A 24,169-nucleotide genomic window follows, 5' to 3' on the forward strand; every position below is an offset into this window, starting at 1 on the left:
CTTTTTATCATAGTTTATTCATAAATGTTTCTATATATATATCGAGAAATCAAGACTTTACAAAGACAGTCTCTGCCAGTAACTTTTGCCAGTATCAGTATGGGTTGTTTTAAATATATTTTAGGCGTCTTCTTTAGCAATTGAATAAATTGGAAGTCGGGGAGATCTTCTGGAGTCCTGTTAGATGGAGACATTTCATCATCAAACCCACTGATTATCCATCCGAACTTATTCATAAATATAAGATCATGATTTCTTAATTTGGCAAACAAGTAATTCTCATTTATTTTCAGGTTCAAGGTAGTGTAATTGGTCGTTGTTGGAATCCGGTTCCCTCATATATCCAATTATGTAATTATAACCCTAATTCCACCAACTACCTATTTTTATTACCATAAAGAGATCATTATCAAGGTAGGTCTTTGCAACTGGATTTTCCTCTTGCGTAATCTAACCAGAACCCAAATGTCCTCTTTTTATTTCATACCAGTTTAGAAAAATGTGCAATTTTCACACAAAACATTGCAAAATGAGAAATCTGTCCATTAAAAAGTTAAAAGGAGTTATGTTTTGAGCGATTGACTGATGCTCACATATCCTATGTCTAATAATTATGTAGTAGAACCCTGGAACTAGACGCTAATTGGTTCCAAGAAAAAGCATTGAGAAGCAATGCAATCAAGTTCATATTTAGTTTTGCTAAGAATTTCTTTGGATACATGTATTTTTGTCTATAAAAATACATAAAACAACAAAAATACTGTAAAAGCTTCGAATACAGCCTTGAATTGGTTTAAAACCTGCTAAACAACAAAGTCTGCTAGCGGCATGAGCTCCAAGCACGATCAGTATTTTTTTTTACGAGCGGTATACAGGGTAAAAACAAGGTAAAAAAAAAATGATATTGTTTCTATATTTAGAAATGGAAAATTATAATTAGCTCCTTGTTAAAGGGTTGAACCCAAGAAAAGACATAGATGACCATACTTGAGATCATAAAGCCCAAAATGAGTTTGAAACTTTCTTAATTAAATAGCAAATATATTCTTACTAGTGATGTTCTTCTCGAGATTTTTTTTTTAAGGTCGTAATATTTCCTTGGTATTGGTTAAAAAGGCCTACGACTACCAATGCGTGTGAATAAACTTATATTTGTTAATAGCGTTTTTATATATGTCCTTATTTAGAACTGAAGACTGTCCAGTTCAGTCCTGACATATCCGTCCTCAGGGGCATTTGTAGGAATATATATATATATTTTTTTTTTTTGGGGGGGGATTTGGATATTTTTTCTAAAAAATTCAAAAATTCAATTTTTCCAACAAAAATCTTTAAACTTTTTTGGAAAAATAAAAAAATAACATTTTCTGCCAAAAATTTTAAAATCACCTGCCTTTAAAAAAAAATATCAAAAAAATCACAGCTATTCACGAAAGACTAAATTTTTTGAAATGTTATATTTTTCAAATATAACATTTCAAAAATTATGTTTTTTTTGTAGAAAAATTTAAAAAATTAAAAAAAAAAAAAAATTTAATTTAATTTCAAATATTTTAATTTTCTATTAAGAAACAAAATTTCTCCAATTAAGACTGGACGGGACCGAATAAATCAGGACTGACACAACACTACTTATCAATAATATTATTATGTCAAAAATGGTCAATTTTTAAACTTTTGTCAAAGAACTGACAAAAGGTACGGAACCGATTTTACGGCCTATGTTACAACAATCTTATAATTTATTATTTTGATCAGCAAAACAAAATAATTAAGTTAATTTAGACGTAAATAATTCAGCACGCTCTTTGGTTAAGCGAGTTAAGTTCAGCCCTGAAATAATATGGATATTTCACAGCATAAATTAAAAAAAAAAAAAATACTTGATAATTTTTTGTACATTTTTTTATCATGCCTTATCTTTTTAAATATTTCACGCTTCAAGTATTCATCAAGATTTCTCTCTTTATACACTTTTTCTCCTTCGTGTTGATATATCCTGATTTCAAATTACAAGATTGCTAATTTTTTCTATATTAGATTCAATTAGTTCTTCAACGTGTATCGACATGAATATTTACATTAAGTGTATATTCCTTCTTTTATCTTTGAAGCTGGATGAGATTCGAGGAGTTCCAAACGAGGGTAAGTTTTAAAAAGTCATTTGTCGTGAATCCTTTCTTCATATATATTCATTGTAATAATTAAAGATGTTCAACAGTCCGAAAAACGCAAATATCGTAAGTTTTGTCGAACGATACTAGAATAATTAACCAACACCAATTAGTTTAATGAAGTAGTTAAACTCTGTCCTAGATCCAAAAAAGTACGAATTTTTTTTTTAAACAAAATCAAAAAATTTATTTGCATTCTTTTCCTCTGGCTTTCGGACTGTTCATTTTAACGTCAAACAGAAAAAAATGTAACTTTCTATTAATAATTTTTGCCTTACTACACTAAGAAGAAGAAGCAATTATAATTTTCTTTCTAACTTAATTTAACAACATTGAACAAAATATAACTAAGGCGCCAATGAGGAATGCCATTTTATCTCAATCTAATCCATTTTAATTGTGTTACTCTGTAGGGCTTTACTAATTACGTTATTTTGATGATTTTTTCTGTCAATACTAAAACCTAAACGAATGATGAGAGTATAGAACCATAATATGATAATGAAGTTTTCCTTTCACGTAACCTTAAATTAAAAACTGTTCCAAATACTAAACTATAAATTGGCAGATGTAACAGAATAAATGCAGAAAAATATTCTTTATTCGTGTAACATCTTTAGGTAACACAGGATATATCTTAAAAAGTTGAGGTTAAAAGGATTTGCCTGCCTATCTGATATCCTTATCCATATTTTAAATTAATCAAATTATGTATATTGATATCGAAAATAGGACAAAAGGTAGATTACTTTTTATAATAATGATCTTAAGTAATGCACAACTTATGCTCCAGACAACGTGAAAGACTTTTTGTAGTTGGAACTTGAACATAATTTTATAACTTTGAAGGTTGTTAACCTTACTATTCAATTCTAGAGAAGGGAACATCTATGAAGGGTATAAAGTAATAACTAGGAGAATCAAAACATACTCCTATGGAACTACTGAGTTAATACCTTTATTGATATCTGCTGTCTGCTATATGAAAATGACTTACTTCTATAAAGAGGAGAACTTTCTTAATTTAAAACAGCACCCGTGCTAGAAAAATATCATGTTATGAATTTTTAAAACAATTTACACCTAAGATAAGCAATATTGCTTACTTCAGTGGAGAAGTTAACACTCCAAAAACCTATTAAATAATGGACACAAAAAAAAAAAAAAAAAGAGCACACGCAACAACCATTTTTTCTTTTTTAATTTCCAAACTTAGTTTTTTTCTTTATAAAAAGACATTCTTAAGGCGGGTTACAACATCTACACGTCTAAGTGTATAAATATTACATATATGTATGTATCCAGTGATGAAAATCCAGGTTAATTTTTGGTAGGCCCGTTTTTTTACAATTGGTAGTATAAAGAATGAATTGTCTTTTCCTACGCAGTTGTCATTAATCCCAGAGTAGTGAATATCCTTTCCTAAATAGATTCAACTATATTCAATACAGGATTGAACATTCGTGCGAACAGATAAAAGACGGGGTGTAACCCTAAGTATTTGTTACGAAGCTATAATTATAATTCCTTGTTCGACTCAGAGTAGAATTGGGGATCGAGATCGGAGTAATTCTAGCAGATATCCTTTTTTACATCCTTTTCTCCTTCCTCCCTCGTTACAACTGATTGTAACTAATCTAATAAAATGTCACGAGTATTATTATATCCAAAACATTCTTCAAATTGTGAGGGTTACCATGTTGAATTTCGGGTTTCTTTTTATAACATGTCTATTCTACACTGGATTTTCATTATTATATATATACTTAGACGTTTTGTTTAAATTTTCATACACTTACGGCTGCTTGCAGCTGATATCATAAAAAGTTGTGACAGTAAATCTGCTCTCTTAAACATTTTTCAAATGTTTTTTTTTGTTTACATACCCGGGGGCCAATTTTATATGTTTCACCTACTTAATTAAATGCCGTTCTTCTAATGCTTATTTTCCTTATAGACGCAGCCTATTGGAGAAAAGTCAATGACAAGGAATTGCAAAGGGCCCTAAGGCACACACCCAATAAAAACAAAGCAAAGAATGTCATTTTATTCATTGGTGATGGTATGAGCTTACCCACACTCACAGCTGGAAGGATATTTAAAAATCAGAGGCTCGCAGAAAAAAGGGGAAATGAAGGACCTGTTGGCGAGGAAACTCCACTCACATTTGAAACATTTCCCAATGTTGGACTCAGTCGGGTAAGACAGGACATTTGGGTCACATCTTTATATGATATTCCTTTCGTGACTTTCTATTGGGTGGGACAATAAAAGAATAAACGGTATATTTTGATCGCAGTAGTCAAACATCCTTAAGAATACATGCCCCTCTATTGTTGTGTTGTTCCTAATCTTGGACTACAAACCTCAGTCCAGTCCTACATCTATCCCGTGTGATGTCATTTCCTGATTAATTATTCAGTTTGATTTAAAATTCACTAGAATAAATATTATATTTAATAAACTAATAATACAATTAAAGGGCCAACAGTCCAACTGGTCTTAAGAAATTGGGACCTACACAACACTAGTCAAGGTTAGGTCCAGTCCTATAAACTCCACTTCCATTTGTCGATCCTTAAAGAAAGTAAAATTATTCCTTTGTGACGTCATTGAAACTGTATTTCCTCTTCCAAATTATTATTTTATTTAATATAATAAAATTAAATAATAATATGTTTGTTTTATATTTCATTATAATGAAAATAGGAGTATTTTTTGCAATATTTGTGCAATGATCTTAATAGATAAATATCACAGATGTATTATTCTTATACAATCCACATTTAATGACTAGGGCCCGTTCCAAAGGACTGAACCTAAGACTAGAATGGACTGAATAAATATGCACCGACTCAACACAACAGAGCTGGGCTGATTGGCTTGAAAATCTCCTATAATCAAGGAATTTGTGTAGTTATCTCTCTGCAGATTAAAATAAATACCCCCCAACCTAAAAAAACAACTTGGGGACGCCCTTGTTATAAATGTCTTTTTTAGAATACTTAATAACACAAATCAAAAAATTAAAACTGAAACTGTTTACCCAGACCCACCATGCTTGCATTCAATTATAGTGCTCCCTAAAAATGCTTCAAATTTATAGATTAGGTAAATCATGTCGACTCAGTATTACTTGACAGTCCGGAAATTATATCTTCATATTACGTAATTATGAACCTAAAAGAAAATACGAGACTCACAAGTTTTGTAATTAATTTGGAGTAAGATTTTAAATCTAAAAACGTGACGTCCTCCGTCATCATTAAATAAACACAATAATGTATGCAGTAAAACAGAATTTATGGCCTATTTTGAGATCCATATGACGGATGAGGGGGGCTTCAATTTGAATGTGTCGTGTTTCTTTATCATACATTTAAAATTGCCTTGATTGATGATGCATGAAAATTTCAATGTGTGGGGTGAGATTGGTTGGAAATGTTTGAGCCTTAATGTTTTATGCTGTAGGTATACAATACTGATGAGCAAATCCCAGACTCTGCATCAACGGCTTCAGCCATAGCAACAGGAGTAAAAACAATGTATGGAACAATGGGATTCGATAATAGCGTGAAAAGGGGAAGCGGCGAATCTCAAGTTAAGGCTACAAAAGTGGAATCTATTTTAAAGTGGGCTCAGGATGTTGGAATGGATACAGGTAACAAAAGATATTTTGTTCTCTCTAAGAGTTGATTTGCATCAATTAACTTTGGGACTGGTCAATGAAAAATTCAATAGGCAGGTTCAATTTTTGAAAGAGACATTTATCTGTAAATGTATATAGTTTCTTTTTTATAAAAAAATAGTTGTTTGGTAATTTTTGTAGAGATTATGTAAAATCTTTGGCCTTTTTAGGGGGAAATGGAAAAATTATAGGCAAAAATGACTTGACTCATTTCTTTCTTCAAAATACAGAGTGTTTTTTGTTCCTTGTCGAAAATTATAAGGCGGGAAATTACAGAAACCCATCTTTTAGAAAAAAAGAATAATCGAGTTTTTAAAAAATCCGACCTTTATTCAGTTGTTCTCCAAGCTATCACAGCATGGACCACCTGAGAAACTATCAAGGTCTCTAGGTGCCACTATTATAATTTATTATCAATAAAATACTTGTAGTAAAATAAATCCATTATTTGTTCTAGAGGTTTTATTAATGTGCCTATCACGTTGTATAAGGGAGTTGGGTTGTCCATGGATGGCGTTAGAAAGATAAGATTTCATAGTTTAGAAAAATTGAAGACAGTTTTGTAATTATTTGAGGGCGCTATAATATGCTGAACAAATATAGCGTATCTTTGAAAATTTAACCAAAATATCTCTTCATGTGAAGAGACATTTCTCTGTTGATATTTTCTTTTAGAAAGAATATGACCTTTGGAAAGACTTATTGATTTTGGTAGACATTAAGCAATTATTTCAAATGTTTGACGTTCTGATTTATTTATTGTCATTGCCATTGCTAACTTGCCATGTTCTTTCTCCAACCATAATCAAAATGAAAGATACATACTTAAATCAGCTCGATAATCCTCTTCCCAATTCCCATTTTTACTTTGTATTTAATATATTTTTTCCCTCTTTTTGTTATTATAATAATTTGTTTTTTGGATTTTTATTTTTATGGTGCATTTTCGAATTGATAACCCATACTTTAAAAAACAACAACTTTGAGACACGGGGAATTGATCTTGTTTTATAGAAATAATCAACTTATTTACGAAAAAAAACAAATTTCCCCACCAGACCCAAGGAATCTCGTCTGATCAGAAAAAAACATAGCCTTAGGTACATAACTCAGAATTTCAAACAACTTTTATTTTATATATATAGTCTGTCTCTGTTTTGAAGTTTTTACAATTGTTTTTCCAAGTGGGACGAACATTAGAAACACGCATAAATTCTTTTAGTACTATGGAGGATTACTTATTTTTACTTCTAACAGGACTTGTCACAAACACCCGAGTCACACATGCAACTCCAGGAGCATTTTATGCTAATACGGCGGAAAGAAATTGGGAATGTGACTCCGTTATTCCAGTTGAACAAGAAGGGGACTTCTATGACATTGCCAAACAGGCGGTATACAATGATCCGGGACGACGACTTAAACTTTTGATGGGAGGAGGTCGAAAAGCTTGGGTAAATAACCCGAGCCCTTCAAAAATGTCAAAAAGGCCTGAAAATGAGTTTGAATGCTCCCGTAAGGACAATGAGAACTTGATTCAAAAGTTTCTCAAAAAGAATGAGGAAGTTTCTGGATTTGAGAATCAAAAAGGACGGTACATCAAGGACTATGCTGAGCTTAGCAAGGCAATGAATGAAATGAATTCTTATGACTATCTTCTTGGTAAGTTGATGATGATTTTTTTTTTTCTCCCGATTTCCCCATCTATTCAATATTTTGTTTATAGGGTTATTTTCGGACTCGTTGATGCAGTTAGACTCTGAGATTAATAAAAGATCCTTGGAGAGAGAGCCTGATATTGTAGAAATGACAGAATTTGCTGTCAAATTTCTATCCAAGAATGAATCAAGCAATGGGTTCTTTTTGATGATAGAAGGAGGAATGATTGATAAATCACATCACTACGGGGAGGTAATTAATTAATTCAATAAGTTATCCATCACAAGGGTGTCAAACATAGTTGTTGGGGTGATGGGGGGACCGCAAATAAACTTAAAAATATACAAAGAATGATTTAACAGACATACATTTATTAATTACAAGCAGTAATACCCAACATGTCCCGGAGTAATTAGGCGTCGTTTTAAAGCACAATTTTCCTTGAATAATATGGAAAATAACTCCAAAAGAAATCCTCAGTTTAAATCTCCGTTTTTATTAGGACAATGTAAGTACTCACTACGTATAAATTCATAAGACGTGTACTCTCTTCAAGAATGAAAGATTAAGAGGTTCCAAAATAATAATAATAACATTTTGAGATGACTCATGACCATACTTTGACCACTCACTAATAAAAACTACCAGATTTCCTTTTAAAATACCAGCATTTATATTGTAGTCAAATCTTAAAATATACTGAAAATGCATTTGTATAGTTATATATATAAGATATCAAAAACTAACAGAAAGAGTGATTCTTGCATACACCCGTTATATTTCATTAATATGAACACAACAACTATTATTTCTTATATTAAAAATATTTATATGATTTACTGCTTACATGTTTGATGCCATATGTACACGCCCGCATTATTTCATTAATAGGACTACATTTTTAGTTCTTAAATCAAAATATTTTTAAGAAATTCATCATTCAATATACTCTGCACCTCCTAACTTATTGTCATATTTTCATGCAATCAGACAGACATACAAACTTTGCTTATTCATACCGTTGAGTAAAAATGATGATAGTCTGTATGTAGGGGGAATTTTTTAAGGGACACCAATAGGGATAAGAGATGGGACGGGATCGATTTTAAGTCTCCTAGAACTACACAGAAACGTTTTCTGAGGAATATAATATATATATATATATATGCATAAAGTCAGAGTGAAAGTCAAACTTTACTTTTTTAGCATAAATTAGACTTTTGAATTGAAAATTGGTAAATTGAGAGCTCAATAGCTACTGCTTGAGGTATACAAAGTATTTGCCTTATTTGCAATGACAGCCTCAAGTTGTCGCCGAAAGGAAGTTAAAGCTATACACTCCATGAATAGGAACTACCATTCCTCCCCTAATGGCTAATGTTAAGGGTGCTATTAGACTTTTTCTCTACAGAGTTCCACCAATAAGTATCTAGACTCTAGAGGGTTGAGGTAGGAGATGAAGAATAACCAAGAGTCTTATTCAAGCCCAGAAATATGCAAATTTTACTCTTGGTAATTCATTTTTCCAACTATTTGAAATAAACACGGCGAGAAAAAAGACAAGTGACAATATTTTATTTCTTCCCTTTGGTGCAACTGAATATTTTTATAAGTTGATGAAAAAAGCGGCAGAGTGGAGCGCTGTCTGGTGGCAAATTAATACAACTTCCTATATTATATAATATAACAAATATAGGTAGGGTGCACTTTTACATTTATTTAATTGAAAATTGAATAGAAAAGTCCTTGAATTTATTTATGCTACTCACCTAGGCGTCTAACTGTCGCGCCATCTTACGGAAAATATATTATTATGAGTTTACTCATATCTTTTTAACTATAATTAATTGTAAAATCTGTTAAATTCTTATTTTGGAGAGAAAGTATCCTATATTCATAATTATGTAATCAACAAACTATCCCGATGTACAAAATAAGAAATGTTGCTAATTAATGGTTCATTCTTTTCTATTAACTAATCATCCCTCTGAATCCTGAATAGTGGAGGATTTAAATTTACATGCGTACTATCATTATTTAAACAAAAATTATAAATAGCTTAGAATAATTGAATTGAGTTTCAGCGTCTCAGCTTAATCAATCACTAATTCAAAGGGCATCAAGGGGGGGAGGGGGCATCACCTTCAGCCTACCCTCTTGCAGATAGCGGACCAGTGCGACTCCGATTTTTTCTTATTGAGAAAAAACTTTATTCTAAATAAACAGTTATGATCCTAATTTCAAATTTTATACAAACATACACATATACATACAAAAGATATAAGATTCAATTTTTTCATCCCGCCAAAATGTGTTTGACACCTTTGTTTAAACATTAAAAGTTATCCAATTGTTATTTCGACAATTTTTCAAATCTATTAAATCCTTTTGAATTTCTCGTTTACGTAATAATTCAATAAAAATCATATACCTTCAATAAGAGGCTTACTGGACTGGTTTGACATCAACAAAATGTGTTTGATACCCTAGTTTTGAGTTTTTATTTTACCAACTTTAATTTTGAACAACATTAAGATTTAATTAATACAATGCTCTTCAATGCATATAGGCCAATAATGCTTTACAAGAAACAATGATGCTGGATAATGCTATTGAAAAAACGTTGGAGCTTGTGGATACAGAAGACACGTTAATTATTGTAACATCGGATCATGGACACACCATGTCATACTCTGGTTATACGAAAAGAGGCGGAGATATTAGAGGTACAATGGGGGTATTATAGTGGCGTAATTAACGGGGGGAGAGGGGGAAAACCTCCAAATAATGTTTCCAGTAGAAGTATTTGTTGAACCTATTAATGATCCAAAGTCACTCAAATCCGCCCCCACACCAATAAAAAAATCATGATTATCAGGGTCTGTTAGAGGGTTGGAGGTGTATAAGGGACTCTTGACTAGGGAAAACTACAACTATGTATATATCCTGAGAGGCCCATAAAGTTAAATAAGAATGATATTTTCTAAAAGAATAGATAAAATTGTTTTCGTCAAAACACCTCATTTAATTAAATAGTCACAAATTACATTAGTCATGGAAGTTTATTGATGTCATTTTGATTTCTTTTTTTTTTTCTCCACTTGAGTAATCGATCCTGCTTCAAGTATACTCGTATATATAAAAGATTTAAGTATATATGAATCACAAAAACATCACTTGATCTCTTGGTAACAAACTTATCAATATAATCTCCTCTAAATCTCCTTTGATAAAAACCTTCTAAAGTTTAAATAGTCCATGCTGCGTCAGATTTAGAGATAACATGAATCTTAATATATATATGAGCTCCAAATCAATCTGAAAGTTTATAAAACCTTATAAAAATAGTCAAAATATTTCAAATGCAAAATTAAAAAACAAAACAAAAAAAAAAAAACTTGCCCGATAGCATTGAAACTGAAAAGATTGTGTCCAATTATTAAATAACATTCGATACTGCTGTGAATGATGTACTTATGAGGACTAAATTAATTTCTAATTCAATTTAGGACAGAGTGTTTGGAGGAAAATTATTAATGCTTCATTTGTAGTTAGATTCTCTCAAAAAAGTATGGGGAATTGTGAAATAAAACACAATTTTCACATTTCAAGATTAAAATTTATTTTGTCGCCTTCAAAGTAATCTCCATATTAGATACAATACGCATAGCTCAAAGTTTTTTAAAATAAATCTGAGAACCCAAGAAAGACTTGCACTTTTGAAAGAAGACTTGATACCAAAGCCTTTTGGACTTGCAATATATGGACTTTGCTCCACCTCCAATTATAATAAAGTATTGATTTGTGTCACATTATAAAATTCAAAGTGGAAATGATAAAATAATAATTCAAGCATTCAAAAACAGTACAAGTATCACGAGTGTTAAAAATGCAGTTTGACAAACATCTAATTGATATCTCGTCTATATTGATATTTTGTTACAAAAAAAGGAGATATTATTTATAAAAAATTTCCAAATTTATTTTCAAACTAATAAATATTTAAAAAAGACGAAAGAAAGGCCTCTCACGAGTATTTTTCCCTCAGGCCCCACTCACACTTAACCCAGCCCTAACAGCCTAATATATATAATTGATCGGAATGTGATTATTAACTAAATTGCAGTGTGCGTAATTTTAAAAGAAAAGTATATTTGAAGAGCAAGGCTTAGAATATTCTTCTTTATTATTCCTCGCTATTTTAAAAATTCTAACGTATTAGGAAACAAGAATTATTATAGTTTATAAGGTGTCCGGTAAAGGATTATAGTAAAAAGGTTCCGAACAAAAACGTTGAGACAATATTGTTGTGTGGTAAAATCGTGATGCACATTTCATTGCAATTATATTATATTCGGGCCTTTAAACAATTGAAGGATAAAAAAACATCTTGGACCCCTTCTAATATCCAAAGATACCCCCAGAATCTCAGATTTAATAGGCGGAGTTCTGGCCCCAAGGCTGTTTAGACTCCACTGTCACCGCGTTTCTAAGCATCAAAGACGCTTTCTAATGGTCTATAGTACACCCCAAGTAACGATTTGTGCACATGAATTAATAAATTTGCAGAAGCCAATTACCTTAGCATAAAAAATCCTTCAAATAACGAAAAACATACCCCTTGGTCCTCAATTGATTTGTCCAAATATATATATTTTCTCATGAAATTTCGCACGATATTATTGTTGTGCAATGAAATTCCTCACAATCATATTGGTTACAGGGATGTTGCTTCCCGATGATCTTACCCCCACAACAAGTTTGCCTCAGAATGATAATGTATAACACGATTTTTTCTCCAACTTTTTACTACAATAATTTTACAGTGATAGTTATCCCTGTCAGCAGAATTATCTCAAACTACCCATATTGTTTTATAAAGTTCTGATAGGCCCAGGCTTTTTACGCTCATTAATTTAGCCAATATTCATATTTCTAATAATTCATAAAAATCTTGGTACTCTCCCAATTTCCAGGTTTTGGTGGAGAAGGAAACGATGAAAAAAAGTATAATCTTCTTTCTTACGCAAATGGAATTGGGTTTAACAATCATTATAGCGTCACAAATGGAAAAATTGAACGTAAAACAGTGAAACTCGAGGAAAGCATCAAACCAAATTATATTCAGCCATCAACAATTGCCACAGATTCGGAATATCATTCAGGAGCGGATGTAGGGATTTTTGCGATTGGTACGTAACAACATTTTGAATGTAAAAACAAAAGTCCTTAATATCATATTTTCAATATGTAGGTCCTTGGAGTCATTTAATTCATTCAGTCCACGAACAAAGTTATATTAACACGGTCATGGCATACAGCGCTTGTCTTGGAGACTATACAAAAGAGCCGCATTGTAATAAATGTAATCAAGTCTCTATGTCGATCATGGTCTTACTATTTTCTTATTTGATGTCCCAGCTTTTAAAATAAATTATTTTAAGTGATATGTTTTGAACACTTTGAGAAGGGGTGGTTCTAAGATCTCGATTATTGTTCCTAAAAAAACATAAAAAAAGAGAAATCTGTTATGGGGTTTATCTGCCTGATTTGTGAATTAACAATATATCATTTGTGATTATTATCCTTGAAATATAAGAAATCCCTTTTCGAATTGTTTTTTAAGAAATATAAATTACTTTTAACAAGCTTTTTTTACTACAAATGCACTCATTAACTTTGATGAGATAGAGAGTTATGTATGGAATAGCAGCTGATATTACATTTGTAGCAGTGAGTATATGATTTTTGAATTAAAAATAAAACAAAAAACAGACAAACCAAAAGAACGACTAGAAGGGGATGGAATTAATCAAATTCACCGAATTTGATTAAAAATTTCAAAATTTGTAAATAATTCCAAGAAAATACATTTTTGTAACAGCAAAAAGTTGTGTCTACTCTGAAAGAAGTCTGAAGAGCAGTCTATGAATTTTTGAACTTAAAATCAAATTTAAAGAGATTTAAAAGCAATTTTATAAAATTTATAGAGTGAAGAAAATCCCACTTTACCTGATGAAAAGTTGAAATGAAGAAACCAAGCTTTTTCGTCATTTTCATCAATGTTTATGACTTATCAATATTTTTTACTTTAACCCGATGAAAATTATTATGAAGATAATAGCTCCATAAAATATTTTTTAATTATTTGTCTGTAAAAATCCAGCTGTTTTGGCCAAGTTTAATTTCATATTTAATGTTTATCTCTGGCAAATATGAGAGATTGGTAGTTAATTCCTTCAGAATGGTTAGCGTTCTATCCTGAAAACGCCATTGCTTCTGGACTAAGAATAATTGGAAGGAAGTTTGTTTTTGAACAAGACAACTAACCAAAACATATATCCAAGCTCTGGAAAAATTTTGTGGGAAAGAAAGAAGCCTCTCACATTGTATCTATCATGTATTGGACAGCTCAATCTCCTGATGAACCCAATAGAGCTATTGTGTGAACACTTAGACAGAAAAATTCGGGGAAAGTGCACCACAAGTAAGAAGAACAATTTGAAGAATGCTTGGAATGATATCACACCTTCACTATCTTGAAAAACTAACAAAAAGGATGACAAGAGTCTGTAAAAAAAAGATATAGCGGCAAAGGGATGATTTTTTGATTCAGCTAAAATTTAAACAAAAATACTTTGATTTTTACAAATAAATGTTTACTATAATACGCATATTGCACCTTAATTTTTCTTCATTTTAATAGCCTAACTACATTGTTATCTGATGATAAAGTCATTAAGTGAAATTCCATGTTTTTCCAAACATTTTCTTGCCAGTGTATAATTTGGCTTATAAACTGTCAACATTTTCAGAATGTAAAAAAAAACAAATAAAAAAATAAAAAAAATTATAATCTGGTAACCCTGAGTAAAATATGATGCACACCAGGTGAGTTGCTACCTTTTATCATGAGGTGAATAGAAACAAAGAATGAAGGTAGAAGAAAGAAACGGAGAGACGAATGTTGAAAGATACAGAGGGATAAGAGAAGAGGCAAGGAAAATGAGGTTTTATTTTGGTCAGAAACAGGCTCTTAATGACCTCGGAGGCCAAAAAAAAAAATAACACGAGCATGCTTGGTGATTTTTATAAGTCTACTAGCTAAATTTTCACCAGATCCGTTTGACCATTTTGACCAAACTATTAAATATATAAAGGAACTGCACAATAGGATTTTTAACTAAAGACTGATATATTTCCTATCTCCAATGTACATAATATAAGAATAAAAAAAACTTTTTCATTAGCATGGACTCGCTTGAACATAATGGTTACAACAATGCTCCCACCAGACTCTAGCTCTAATTAGACAATAAATAGTTGATCTGATACTAACTGGAAGTTCTTAAATTACTCTCAGTGAGCGGGTTTAATATCTTGGAGCCTATGGAACAAGTTTTTATCGTTAAGAGTCTTCAATTCTTCTGTCAGGGAGAATGGAAGAATATGGGCTTCTTCCAATAAGTGAGGAAGGGTAGAAAATGCAATTCCTGGAACAATTGGTACAGAAGAACAGAGGCTGAGTAGGACAAACAGAAGGCCTCGATCCAAGATTCTCCCACCTCATACATTCTGGAAGACAGAAACCACTTCAGGGTACGGTGGAATCTTTCAGGGATACCGTTTTACTCAGTATGATAAGATGCTGTGGAAAGGTTTTTTTTATCCTAAGAGCTGTCCCAATCTTGTCTACAGAGATCTAGTAAATTGGGCTCCTCGATCTGAATGCATTGAGGTAGGTACTCCAAATCTAGCGACCAATTCGGAGAAGAATGCCTGGCCACAGTCTCTGTCTTTAGGTCCAGAAGAGAAAGGACTTCGGTTCATCAAGTTGCTCTATCCAGGACCGTTAGCAGGTACCTAAGCGCATAGGAGGATGGAAGTGGTACAGCCAAGTCAAACTGTATGGATTAGAATCTTTTAGGTTCTTGTTGGAAAGGAGTTAGGCCGGCAGCTCAAGGATGTATGGCTTTTTTTTTTTTTTTTTTGACAAGCTAAGCAAGTTTTTGTCAATGATTTTACATTTACCTTAAGGTTTTGCGAAGAGGAAGACTTGGCTATCTCTCTCAGTATCGCTTTGAATACAGGGTGGGAAAGGCCATGAGCCATTGAGAAAATCTGGTTGCATAGCATCCCAGAAGGAGGACGAACAGAGAGCGACAAAACTTGAATTATCTCCTGAGAAGGAGGGGGATGAGGATAGGAAGGTTTTAAGGATTTTAGCGTGATGAAATTTAAGGCCATCAGATGCATTGCGACTGTTTTCCCGGCGATTCCATGCGTCATAATAATAAAAACAGAATTATAAATAAATATAAGACTATATATAAGATATCGAATATATTAGTGGGTTCACCCTTTTAAACTTTTAAGGGGGCATACCATAAAGATCAAAACTTTTTCTACAGGGTTCCAAAAGAATCTGAAAGAAACATTTCTCAAAATGTTAGAAACTAGGAAAATGGAGATCATTTGTATGCCTCTTTGAATTTGAAATTATTTCCCAAAGTTTCAGGTTTTCTTGCTCAAAAATGAAAAAAGCATCGTGCCTTGCCGAATACATCTATAATTTAAATGAAGCATTACTTCGGGTGGCATCAAAACATAAATAATGATGAATTTATATCTATATTTTACTTTTAAATTTTTTTTTTGTACCGACATGAACTCGCCTGAAGATACGTTTAAATACTCTGTATATTGATGAACAAACCAGAGCTTATATGTCAAATTCTGGATGTCAGTGATGAATTCGAGCCTATTTCGAGGTTTCGGGGACTTTTAAATCAGGTTTAGATAAAAGTTAAAGCTTGCACAATTTTGTGCAAAAATTCTTAGTTATTTTTGATATGGAGGCTAAAACATTTTCTGTATCACCTTTATCAAAAGCACCACTGTAGGACTATCAAGAGCAGGTTGGACAAGGGGGAAGGCATTAAGACAAGCCTCTTCGGAACTGTTTAAAGTGTTCAAATAAACCCTTAAACAGAACAGTTGCCAAGAAGAACAACATGGGTAGGACCACTGCTGCCAACATTGTGCTCATTGGGGCAAGTGGTCACAGTCCCATGTACACTATACATCCCCATCAGGAAGATTTTGAACAACATGAAAAGCAATTCAGAAGAAAACAGTATTCGCATTTTTATAAACCTATTTGCACATCCATAGCCTGTAATGTTATTTGTTTCTGAGTTTTAATTTGGACATTATTTACCACAAAAATTACCTTTTTTATTATAGAAACCATTCCAAGTGGTACATACCTACATCACTAATTTTATATTTAAACTCTATTTGATTATATCTTCGTTGTATTTCTTATTTTTTTTCAATATATGAAGAATTGTAATATTTATTTAGGATCAACATTTAACTAATAGTATTTACCTCTGGGTTGAACTTTATGAGGTTGATATATGGCCTTGAAGTTATATATTTGCATGAAATGGACTCCAAATTTTATATTCATCTCTCAATGGGAGGTGTAAGTACATTGTCCAGTCACAATATCTTAAGCGTAGAAAAAAAAAATTAGGGACCTCAGCTCCAATATACTCCATGCAGAGAGCAGTGCAAATTTCTGTGCTCTATTCGAATTCAGCTATAGCCATTCTCTTTCTAGGTATCTAAAACTTAGATTGCCCTATGTATATATTTCTCCAGACCCATGGAAATATTAATTTTACAAGACTTGGCCTCATAAAGGACTGATACAACTTATTTATAACAGCTTCTCGTTTATGGTGCTCTTCATGTCTGGGAAAATTCATTACCAGCCAATCATCCAAGGATATTGGGATGCTACAATTTGGGAGACTTTGGGACAATCAAGAAAAAAATTTCTCCAAGTTTCTAAAAAGCATAGGCCGTCCAAAAATGAAATTTACTGCATTTTGAGTATCAGCTTCGTTCATGGTCGCCATAAGGTTGAGCGTACCCTGGTGTACATATAAATGATCAATGTCCTATTTCTTTCGTTTCTTTTTTAAATTAAGGTTGTCGTCGCACAAAAAATACTGTATTTTCAAATAAAAACACTAAGAACCTGGATGAAGTCATCTATGATTTCTTAAACTGCACACTAAAATAGAATCATAGATATACAACGTGTTAACGCCATGAAAAAGTAATGTATATCAATATTTAAAGAAAAAATGGTCAATGTTTATCAATAAGAATTTTATCAATCAATCCTTTATTGATAAAGGCGCCTACGGGGTGGAAACTTGAAACTTACACACTAGTATTACATTCATTTGAGAGGTTTTGTGTGAGTAAATTCGGACTGTCTGTGATTGTATAGGTAGCCATGAATCACAAGCATGTGGTGCTTTTTGAATTTTTTTATTCGGACGAGCAATGTCATTGCAACGAGATTCAAGGCTTAGGGCATCAACTCTTGTTTGTACGGATCACACCCCAGCAGAGGTGGTCAGGCTGATTGGAATAGCTTGTACGACCGTATACAATGTTAATAAGAGGCTAAATTACAACGAGAACATAGTGAAGAAGTATGGATCTGAGCAAAAACCCATCATTATTGTATATATCCACTAAAGGATGCTTATGATTAGGTTCCTAGAGGGTTCTAGGCTCACGGGAGCCATGAACATCGAAGTTGTTTTTCAAGGCCAACCTGCTGCCCTGTGGTAAAAAAAAATCAACAACGGCAACATTGACTTTTTGGAAGATGGGGTCTTTACTCACACTGCAAAAATTACTCAGAACTTCTTCAATAACAACATCGTTTTCTGAGACAAGAGAATGTGACCACCATACAGTCCAGACATCAATCCCCTCGACCTTTCATTGTGAGTACACATCAAGGGACTAACATGTATCCGAACTTCATTAGCAATACTTGCAACTTTTTCACAACAGGCTTGTCGTCATCTGATAGGCCATTGGCGGGCAAATAGAAAAAATCAATTTGAGATTGACTATGTATCAGAAAAAGATTAATCTTTTTTATAAAATATATAATTAAAACATGGTAGGCTATTTTCTTTTTTATTTCAGATGTGTAAGTTTCAAGTTTATATCCGGTAGTTGTTCAGTCTGGAACTAGGATACAACATGCTAATTTTAAATTATTTTGGAGTAGAATCCTCAAAATATATTCCTTTTTAATTATTTTGTTAAGTATTTTCTATTTAAATATACTAAATTTACAAATTATGTCCTATAGCATTGATATACCCGTATACTAACGATCCCATATTTTCAAACATAATAAATATAGCTCTAAGGCGTTTATCTAAATTTTCATATACTTTTTTCCAAGTATTGTATACTTTATAAAATATACTAAGTTGTCAAACAGTATTTGACGTTTTGTCTATTCTACATTTCGAATGTTCCACGTTTTATCTTTAGATATTTGTGTTTGGACGTGATGTCTTATCAAGGTCCAGTCTTTATGCAATTATTTATTTAAAAATATTATCAGTTGTTAAATTGCGATTTAATATTGACTATTCACATTTGTAAAGAACTTGGTCCATACTCTAGAATATAATCCTAATTTGAATAATTAGTAGTTATTAACATGAGCCAACAAAGAGTTAACTTTTTTAGTAATGAAATAAAAAATAAAATTGAATTAAAATAATCGTTGAATGTATATCCTTAGGAATTAAAATGTATATTTAATTACTTACATTATTATTCTTATCAAATAAAGGATCACCTCTTTCACTTCATAACTGTTCTACTTAAAAAATCACCCTGATCCTTGAGGACAGAGAGTTAATCAAACTATGATTCATTTACAACCTTCCTAGCTACACTGATCAACCAAGGAATAGTATGTTACATGAAATCCACTCTTATTTTATACATTGATCTACTGAAGATATAAAAAGTCCTGAAATTTGGTGAATTTGTTAAGTGATGCTTACGTCTTGTTGCCTAGGCTATTGAAGAGGCTATCCTGCTTTAAAAGTAGATAAGAATGTTGTTTATTGGGATCCCTCCATCTATTTCCAAAGTATGAGGAATTACATGGATTTTGTACCCTCGAAGCATTCTCGTGTCTGTAGAATACATTTTTACGAGTCGTGTTTCCGTAAGGAGTGGAAGGACTCCACCTCGTCGAGACCTATAAAATAAACATCTTTTGAAATACCAAGGCTTAAACTGGAATCTGTGCCGACAATATTACCTGAGGCACCGGCATACTTATCAAAGTTATCAGCTCCTCAAAGATCAATCTCATTAGGCACTTTTCAAAAAAGGTAAAATTTGTAAACATACTTTGTTTTATTACCTATCACTCATATAATTTTTTTTAAATATCCGTATAATATTTTATAGTGTATTTCCAGAGGTGAGAAAGGAAACAAAATGATAAATAAACGGATGTCTGACTTTCTCAAGGAGGATATAATTCACAATTTCGGATGAATAAAAAAAAGATCTCGATCAGTTATGCTCGCCTAAGAATACTCACGAGACGTTCAACGCGGATTGTTCCTTATTTGGGTTGTATCAGGAACTTGGAGGTGGCAATTACTATATCAGCTGCCAACAGTTAATGGAACCTTAAAATAAAATATTTGTCAGTCTCTCCTTCTTAGGATGGTTATTACAATTATATTCCAGATGTCAGAAACTACAGAAAAAATTGGGGATATTGATCAGGATGTTAAGAATTTTTTAATTTCACTTCTCTCAGATTGTTATTGTGTTTTAAATCTACCATCAAGCCAAAATGGTATCCTTGACTACTGAGGTAATAAACAATAGCATCAAGCCACAATGGTATCATTTATTACCTCAGTAGATATGCAACTCGTGCCATATTGAAGAAAAAATCTCTTTGCTGTCATGGATTTCTATTTTGACTGGGAAACATTGAGTTTGAAAAATCTGATTCCGATGCAAAAAATGACTTTTTAAATAAAATTGATAGAGGTGGCCTTAAAAAGGCAAAATATATTATCTTTGATTATGTTCTCATATTTATCAATTACTTCGATTACAGTTTATTTACTTTTTTAATTAGTATGTCTCATCCGAGATCAGTTTTTATGAGGGCTGATAAAAAACTATTTCTTTCATCCGATGTGACTTGACTAACTTGACTAATGATTCATGTGACCAAGGCAATTCTTTGAGTTCAAATTTTAATTATAAATGATGCATTTTTTTCAGGATGTTGGCCAAAAATTTTGCCTCTGATTCCAATAGTAAAATTTACTCAAATAGAAAAAGAAATAATTTATCTTAAATATGTAGTTCTTCAAAAAATTAACAATTAATTTTAACTGATTAACTAGATTTATGTCAGTTCCATTGTATTTCATTTAAAAGAACGAAAAACAAAATATAAAATGGTGGTGATATATTTCTTTGGTTCGATTATCTCTTTCTCAATTTTCTTCCTTTAGAATGTCAAAAAAAGAGAAATTAAAAAATAGCGAGGGATTCCATGTAATGTAGTATTCTCTGGATCAACTAAGAGCAGATGTGTATAAAATATGTCCTAGAAAGAAGGAGCGGATTTTTTTTAGTTGGAAATATAAACAGGATTTGTTTTATTTCCCAAAGATTTTATCATCATTATAAAATTCTTGTAGATTAAACATCTAAGAATACATTAATAACTAGTACATGTGCTCATAAAAGACAAAGATTAAGAATTTGGGTATCCTAAGACGTTATAGGAGGGTCGTATGAAGAGTCCGTGCAAAGTCCGAGAGACGGAAATAGTGGAACGTATGGAGATGATGTCTAGTTAGTAGTATCTCTTGGAAGAGCAGACCCCCCAACTTTCATCCAAATCCGTCTGTTTCTCTCTGTTTGGCATTTCGGTGAAGGGAAATTTAGCAGAAGGACAATTTAGGACAAACTTATCCCTAAAAAAAATACATAATGACAGCAAATATGTCGAACTTTTAGTCATCGATATTTCGTGTGCTTGGAGAGCCCTTACTCTTTATTGGATCCGGCAACTTTTGTGTAGAGGGCCATATATACATCTGAAAGTAGCGTCGGTAGTCATTACTTTACGGATCCTTGTGTTGGAACAGCAAAATTTTTAAAGAATCTAAGTATATATTTATCAAGGAAAAAATTATTTTGTGAAAGCTAAGGAAAGTCATCAAAACTTTGAAAAATTAGATTAGAGTCAACCGTAATGGAATGTATTTATCCACTAGATGTGAAGAGTAAAGGTTTGGGTGTTGCTCCTGATGCTCCATTATCCGGGTGGGGGGCAAAAATATAAAGTGCCAAATTGTTCCCTTCAAAAGGAGGATTTCCATGTTGCCGATGTTCTTAGTTAAAAAATGCTTCCAAACTCCATCTTTTAATCCTTTTAAGGAATATTTAAAGCGGCGTAGTATCAAATTGGACATTTGTGGACATGGCAATACTATTATGAATTTCTTGTTAATGTCTGTAGATAGATGATTCATAGATAGAACATCAGAGGAATTCTTGAAACAGGAGTCAAATTGGAATGAGTCAGAAGAGGAAACTGCCTTTTATGCAGAGCATTAGAAAACCACTGACCCTTTTGTCTAGGAATCATTCATTTTAAATAACGTATATATCTATGAAAATTAAAATTCTATTTGATTTTGCATTAATTGTGTTTTTATGTGTTATTAAATATGTTTGTATGTATTTTTAAATGAAATGAATGTCACAAATAGAGGCCAAAATACTTTTTGTGGGACATTTGGCCACAAAAATATATTGATACATGAGACTGTATATTTAAATTCAATTTAAATATACAATATAATAAATAGGTATTGCTCATTTTCTATATATGTTTTATTGATAAATTAATGAGTGTTCTTTTGCAGATCAATATTTTTATTATTATTGAATGATCTTTATCATATCGGATGTGATTCGGATCACTTTTCCGTTTTCAATAATTATTATTTGAGATGTAGGATATCTTGAAAGAGGAGTTACTTTCCCATAGAGTTGGATAGTCCGTCCGGTTCGTTCAGTTCCGACCAACCCAAGACTCAGATTTATAACTCCACTGAAAAAAACTCATTATTATATATTGATATATTATAATAAATAAATATAATTATTAACTTTATCTGATGAATTAGAAATACATAGTGTTGTTTTTTTTTGTTTTTCATAAATTTTTTTTATATCATTTCTTTCCTTCTCTCCATTATCCTTTCTAACCCTCCTCTTTTTCTCCTCGCACCCTCTCCTTACAAAAAAAGATCAATTAATTATCAAGAATAGAACAAAAATAGATATGACTCAAAATGCCGATTTACATAAATAAATAAAAAACTTGCATAAGGCGTGCGGGGATGTCTTATAAGTATTTTGGGGATCCCCCAAAGAAATACCGGATTTTCATTGCATCAATGGGAGAAATCAATTTGACATCATGTATATTTAATTTGGATATATTCTTAATCTTTCAGGCAGTCTAATATTTTTTTCAATTAATAACACGATTGACTGGAAAATTAGTTATCTCAGGATAGCCTTCAAAACCACACATAAAGTGTCGTGGATAAAAAAAAGGTATAATTGACGTTATTACATTTAATTTTGTATTATTTTCTAAAGGTACCTACGAATCTGTCCATTAAAACTACATAAGTTTCAATACGAAACTAAAAACCTTTTTTGGAGAGTACTTTGTCTTAATTTTTAACCTCGTTTTTTTTTTTTTTTCTTCAATATTGATTATTTATTGTCTGGAAAGCGGGGGAAAAAATTCATATACTCGAATTTCAAGGATAAAATTCAATTATTGGTATTTAAAAGTATCACTTTTTACAAAAAACTATACTTTGTAATTCCTTACACTTTCATTCAATTCTCTTGATGTTAAAGCAAGTTGTGTTGTTTTATTCAAATATGATATTTTATTAAATGACAGATTTTAGTGTAGGATATAATATAAACTGTATGAAAAGAGGCTTGAAATTAGGTATTAAAAGGTTTAAAAGGAAAGAACATATTTAGGAATTTTTGTAACCTATCTTAAAATAACATTAAATAATAATGAAAATATTGTGAGACAGGTTAAACAGAGGAGTGTGATTACACTAATTTCTTCTTCAATCCATTGCTGTATTAATGAAGGCTTTAGCGGGACTCACCAGTAATGTATATCGTAAACATTAAATACAACATGAAGTCTTTGTCAGCTTCATGAAACATCCAAAAAACAAGTCCTTCTCCCTCACTGTTACTTTATCGTCTTTCTTAAATCTTTCCTCAAACATACTTCGTAGCTCCGATAACTCCTGGTAACTCACACAGGAGAGGATGTTTCCTCTTCATATTTACGGAAACTATATTTTTTCTCTTCTTCTAGGGAGGGTTGGGAATTCATGAAGAGATAGCTTGTCTCCATTAGGGTTCGAAAGCGTTTTTGATGCAAGTTTGTGAAGGGATTATTTAAAATACGTTTTTTATGATTTAGAATGGAGTTATCAAGAACAACACCAAACTATGAATTAACCGTTTCTCTAACAAATTTATGGGGGTTATGTGCTTTAAACTCCTTGCAAAGTACTATTTTAAAGGATCTGCTGGGAAAATTTTGAAAGACCCAGAGCTAATAAATTTGGGACTTACAACAACTGTGCCAGGAAATTGTATAAGGTAAGAGTTGGTTTTAGGAGTCGTCTATATTGTC

General features: G+C 31.9%; 1 protein-coding gene and 1 long non-coding RNA gene across 2 annotated transcripts; both read left to right on the plus strand.

Annotated features, from left to right (window-relative positions):
* The first annotated feature begins 1,918 nt into the window (after positions 1–1,918).
* Positions 1,919–13,135, plus strand: LOC121130192 (alkaline phosphatase). Its single transcript, XM_040725952.2, has 8 exons — positions 1,919–2,145; positions 4,132–4,373; positions 5,646–5,835; positions 7,120–7,524; positions 7,589–7,773; positions 10,091–10,247; positions 12,498–12,713; positions 12,776–13,135. The coding sequence occupies exons 1-8, from the start codon at positions 2,070–2,072 to the stop codon at positions 12,952–12,954; spliced, it is 1,650 nt and encodes a 549-aa protein (XP_040581886.1). The 5' UTR covers positions 1,919–2,069; the 3' UTR covers positions 12,955–13,135.
* A 5,892-nt stretch (positions 13,136–19,027) lies between these two features.
* Positions 19,028–20,489, plus strand: LOC121130306 (uncharacterized). The gene is made up of 2 exons (XR_005868656.2): positions 19,028–19,763; positions 19,843–20,489. It is a non-coding gene; the product is annotated as an uncharacterized lncRNA (long non-coding RNA).
* The last annotated feature ends 3,680 nt before the right edge of the window (positions 20,490–24,169 follow it).

Source organism: Lepeophtheirus salmonis, chromosome Z (genome assembly GCF_016086655.4).
Source record: "Lepeophtheirus salmonis chromosome Z, UVic_Lsal_1.4, whole genome shotgun sequence".
Lineage (NCBI taxonomy): Eukaryota > Metazoa > Arthropoda > Copepoda > Siphonostomatoida > Caligidae > Lepeophtheirus > Lepeophtheirus salmonis.

Bases quoted from the DNA above. Each gene is read 5' to 3' on its own strand.
- LOC121130192 (XM_040725952.2), top strand. From the start codon at position 2,070: ATGAATATTTACATTAAGTGTATATTCCTTCTTTTATCTTTGAAGCTG. The intron at 4,374-5,645 runs GTAAGACAGGAC...TTTATGCTGTAG, and splicing joins CCAATGTTGGACTCAGTCGG to GTATACAATACTGATGAGCA. The intron at 12,714-12,775 runs GTACGTAACAAC...TTCAATATGTAG, and splicing joins TGTAGGGATTTTTGCGATTG to GTCCTTGGAGTCATTTAATT.